General features: G+C 40.5%; 1 protein-coding gene across 1 annotated transcript in view; it reads left to right on the top strand.

The window, feature by feature from the left end:
• The window catches only part of LOC102756896 (chromosome unknown open reading frame, human C4orf17), a 26,550-nt gene that overhangs the window by 7,232 nt on the left and 14,671 nt on the right, over positions 1–4,647 (top strand). Inside the window, exon 3 of the mRNA XM_006773026.2 lies at positions 1,579–1,643. Coding sequence (XP_006773089.1) covers positions 1,579–1,643 — 65 coding nt within the window. The remainder of the gene's footprint in view (positions 1–1,578; positions 1,644–4,647) is intronic.

Raw genomic sequence — 4,647 nt, 5'->3', positions numbered from 1 at the left:
TAGCAAGAGAGCATAGACACAGAACTTGGCTGGAGATTGTGCCTAGAGATCCTGGCAAGGCTGCTGATCAACTGAATGCTGTCTCCGTGTCATTCCTTCTTCGCCAACTCCGTCCACACCTTTGGGGACCCCTGGACCTGCTGGGGTTGGACCCCAGCATCATATGGTAAAATATACACCTTTCAAAAGACAATAAGAGGGATCACTAACAGAGTACTTACTGTGTGATTCCATTCTAAGGTCTGCATGCTTGTTAACTCATTTCATCTTTTATTTAGGAGTTTCTCTTCCCACCTTCCCACCAGCAATGAAGAATCAAAGCTTACTTATTCCACCCTCCTATAGTGTCCCTTCTTATGGTGTAAAGTGTAGGAATTTAAAAATTATATTGTAGGAGTCCTATGATGGGAATTAGGTATTGCCATCTGGCAACATTTGTATCACAGATGTCCGGCTGGGGTCATCTTTTTGGTTTATGTCTGCTATCAAGTATGACTGGAGACAAAGATATTTTTGGTTTTTGCTACAACATCCCAGTGTTCAGATTCTGGATTTATAGGCGTCAAAAGGCAAAATCAGCCAATAATATGGCTTTTGGATTGTAGCAGTGATCCATTGCCTAATCTTTAGCCTCATGGATGTGGTGATAGCCACTGAAGTGGCCATGACCTCCTGACTCCCCTCCCTTCTACCTGTGATAAGGCTGTGCTTCCTTGGTAGGCTAGGTGCACGATGTTGTTTTTGAAATGATTTATGAAGGGTTGAGAACAGAGTTCACTAATCCAGCCCTTCCAATGATATTAGAAACAACCAATTTCCTGTATTATTTTTGCTTAGAATAACTAGGTTTCTGTTTCCCACAAGAGTTCTCTTAATAGATTCACACCCATGACTTTGTTTTCCATACTCTAAGTAATGAATTCAGTTACTATTGGGTATATACACAATTTTTTTTTTCACCTTTAAAAGAATTGCTGTATTCACTATGGGTTTAGTAAACAAGATAGCATCACATAAACAGGATATATCTTTAATTAATGCAAGGGAAAATTAAGCAAATGTTTAAGTAGTTTTAGGGTAATTTAGGGGGATTTAGTTAGGTGATTGTATGGAATGGGTGGGTTTGAGAGACTGATGAAACAAGAAATCAAATAAAGAATCTAATTTTAACTCAGCATACATTTTCACTTTCTGTCTACAGAGCAAACAGCACACATACAATCTCTGTAATTAGAGAAAGTGACAGTTACATGAACAGGAACCAGAGAAAAAATTATTTTACACTGAAATATGTACTTTCAAAAACAGTTTACCCAGATCAAGAAAGCTCTTGCAATGTTTCTTTATATCCTTTTCCTGGCTATAGAATTCATTTTATAATATAGATATGCTTTTATTGTGTTATTGTAGTATAAATCTACCTGTGAATTTTTTAATATTTATAAACAGATCCAGGGGTTGATCTTAACTGAACTTTAGAGATACTTCCATCTATTTCAGCAACTGACAAATATGGCATGTGATAGGACAGTTTTTTTCAGTTTGATCTAAGTATATTTTCCCTTAATATCATTTCAGAGCCCTGTAGAAAAATCAAGGAGTGTTTCAAAACTTCCAGTGAGAATCCCTTAGTAATTAAAAAGGTAAAGAAACAACTATTTACAACTACCTATTTAGTTTAACTTTTATCATTCCCTCTCCTCTTTTTTCTTCATGTACTTTTCTGAAAAGATACCATGTTTCACAATATTTTTTACAGCTTTATTTAAGCATAATTAACATGATGTAAAATGCACACACAGGGTGAGGCAGAAGTAGGTTTACAGTTATTTTTATGGAAAACAATACAATAAATATTATTAATAAATAATCATAAAAGAATAAACTGTGTACTCACAGTTGTAAACCTACTTTTGCCTCATCTTATACTTAAAGTACACAATTTGATGATTTTTGATAAATATATATCCACACCTTGGAAGCCTCCATAGCAATCAAAGTTTTCTCATGACCCCGGTCCTCCCATGGGCAAACACTAAAGATTTAGCATGCAATTTTTAGGATTTTATATAAATGAAATTATATACTGAGGTTTCTTTTATTTAACCTATGTTTAATTCAACATATTTTAAGATTCATCCAAGCTGTTATCCTATGTAATAAAAGCCTAATATGCTAAGTGTCCAGTGGTCCGGTCGGCTGTTCAACCAATCAAAGCGTAATATGCTGTTTTTAATCTTTATTGTTGAGATTATTACAGATGTCCCTCTCCCCCACCCCATAGCTCCCCTTCACCTGGTTCCCACCCCACCCAGGCCCTTGCCACCCTGCTGTCTGTGTCCATTGGTACTGCATATGTGCATATAAGATATTCGTCTATCCTCTTCCCCCCCATATCTCCTTCCCTCTGAGAATCGTCAGTTTGTTCCATTTCCATGCCCCTGATTCTATTCCATTCACCAGTTTATTCTGTTCATCAGATTTATTATTCATTTGATTTTTAGATTCACTTGTTGATAGATATGTATTTGTTTTCACTTTATTGTTCATAATTTTTTATCTTTACCTTCTTTTTCTTCTTAGCTCTTTATCTGACCTTCAATTTTAAAAGATAGTTTTGCTGGATAGAATAATCTAGGTTCTTGCTATTCATCACTTTGAATATTTCTTGCCACTCCCTCTGGCCTTCACAGTTTCTGTTGAGAAATGAGCTGACAATAGTATGTGTATTCCCTTGTAGGTAACTGACTGTTTTCTTGCTGCTTTTAAGATTCTCTCTTTGTCTTTTGCTCTTGGCATTTTAATTATGATGTGTCTTGGTGTGGTCCTCTTTGGATTCCTTTTGTTTGGAGTTCTCGGCGCGTCCTGGACTTGTAAGTCTATTTCTTTCACCAGGTAGGGGATGTTTTCTGTCATTATTTCTTCAAATAGGTTTTCAATATCTTGCTCGCTCTCTCTTCTTCTGGCACCCCCATAATTCAGATGTTGGTAAGCTTGAAGTTGTCCCAGAGGTTTCTTACACTATCTTCATATTTTTGGATTATTTTTTCTTTTTGCTCTTCTGGTGGGGTGGTTTTTGCTTCCTTGTATTTCAAATCATTGACTTGATTCTTGGGATCCTCTAGTCTGCTGTTGAATCCCTGTATATTATTCTTTATTTCAGTCAGTGTATGCTTAACTTCTGACTGGCCCTTTTCCTTTTATTTGGGGGGGTGGGGTGGGATCTTTCATTAAGATCCTTGAAAGTCTCACTAAGTTCCTCAGAGGTTTCTAGATGATTCTTGAGTAACTTTATAACTGTGGTTTTGAACTCTACATCCCGTAGTTTGCTTTCTTCCATTTGTGGCATATTTCTTTGTCTCCATATTTTGGCTGCTTCCCTGTGTTTGTTTCTATGTTTTGGGTAGAGCTGCTAAGTCTCCTTGAGTTGATAGAGTGGGCTTGTGTAGTAGATGTCCTATAGGGCCCAGTGGCTCAGCCTCCCCATTCACCTGAGGTGGACACTCTTGGTGCACCCCTTTGTGGGCTGTGTGCAGTCTTGTAGTTGAGCCTTGATTGCTTAGAGGAATTGACCTCCAGGCCAATTGGCTGTGGGGACCAGCTGCGACTACAGTGGGAGAGCTGCTGTGCTGGAGACACCCTTATGGGGCAGGACTTGCTTCAGTGGGGCTTTGGTGCTCCCTGAGTCTGCCTTGTGAGTGTGTCACTATGGATCTGAGGAGTTGTAATCTGGTATGGTCTCACACTGATCATTGGGTACACTGGCTCTTGGATCTCCAAGGAGGTGCAAAGTCAGCCACTGCCTGTGGCCACCCAGCAGGAGCTACAGAGAGATCTGCAGATTCCTCCTCTTTGTATTGGCTTTGGAAGTGTCCATGCAAGGCCTAGCTGTGAAGCAAGGCAGGCTGGTGCTGGTGCCGACCTTGGGCCTTTAATTGATAGTTTTGGGGCTCCCTGACCCAGCTGCAGCTTGTTTGACACGTTTTAGGCTGAGAAAAGACAGGCCATTCATATGCAAAAGCCACTGTGCACAGCTTGGGTGGGGTTGTAAATTGGATGGGGTGGGATTTCAGGAAATCTCCAGGGCAGAGCAAACAGAAATGCACTGGGTAGATCTCAGCATGGAAACAATGACCGCTGCGAGCACCTCCATCTGAAAGAAAGCCACCCCCGCATTCTTGCCCTCATGACAGACAGTCCAGTTTTTCCCCATATGTTTCTGGGTCCCCCAGATCCTCACCCAGCATTGGGTCACAGAGCAAGCGGGAGCTTGTAAATTCAGTTTGCAGTGCCAGGGACTACATTCCCCAGCTCTGGGACCCTGGGCTGGGGGTCTGGAGTGGGGCTGGGACTCCTTGCTCCTCCAGGTGACCCCCAAAGAGGTGATCTCCCTTCCGATTAAAAAAGCAGCCCACTAGTATGCCAGACTAGCCCATTCTGCGCCTCCGCATCTCCTACCAGTCTCAATGTTCTTTACCTCTCTAGTTGTAGTTCTTCCACTCAGCCAGCTTTCCCGTGGTTCTGGATGATAGTTGTTCTGTATTTTAGTTGTAATTTATTTATTTATTTTTAATTTCTTTATTGGTTAAGGTATTACAAATGTGTCCTCATCCCCCATTAACCCCCAACCTCCCCCCACCACCACTC

The sequence above is a fragment of the Myotis davidii genome, unplaced genomic scaffold (genome assembly GCF_000327345.1).
Source record: "Myotis davidii unplaced genomic scaffold, ASM32734v1 scaffold226, whole genome shotgun sequence".
NCBI classification, from domain to species: Eukaryota; Metazoa; Chordata; class Mammalia; order Chiroptera; family Vespertilionidae; genus Myotis; species Myotis davidii.
Note: the sequence above shows the minus strand (reverse complement) of the source record. Positions and strands in the feature narration are given on the sequence as shown.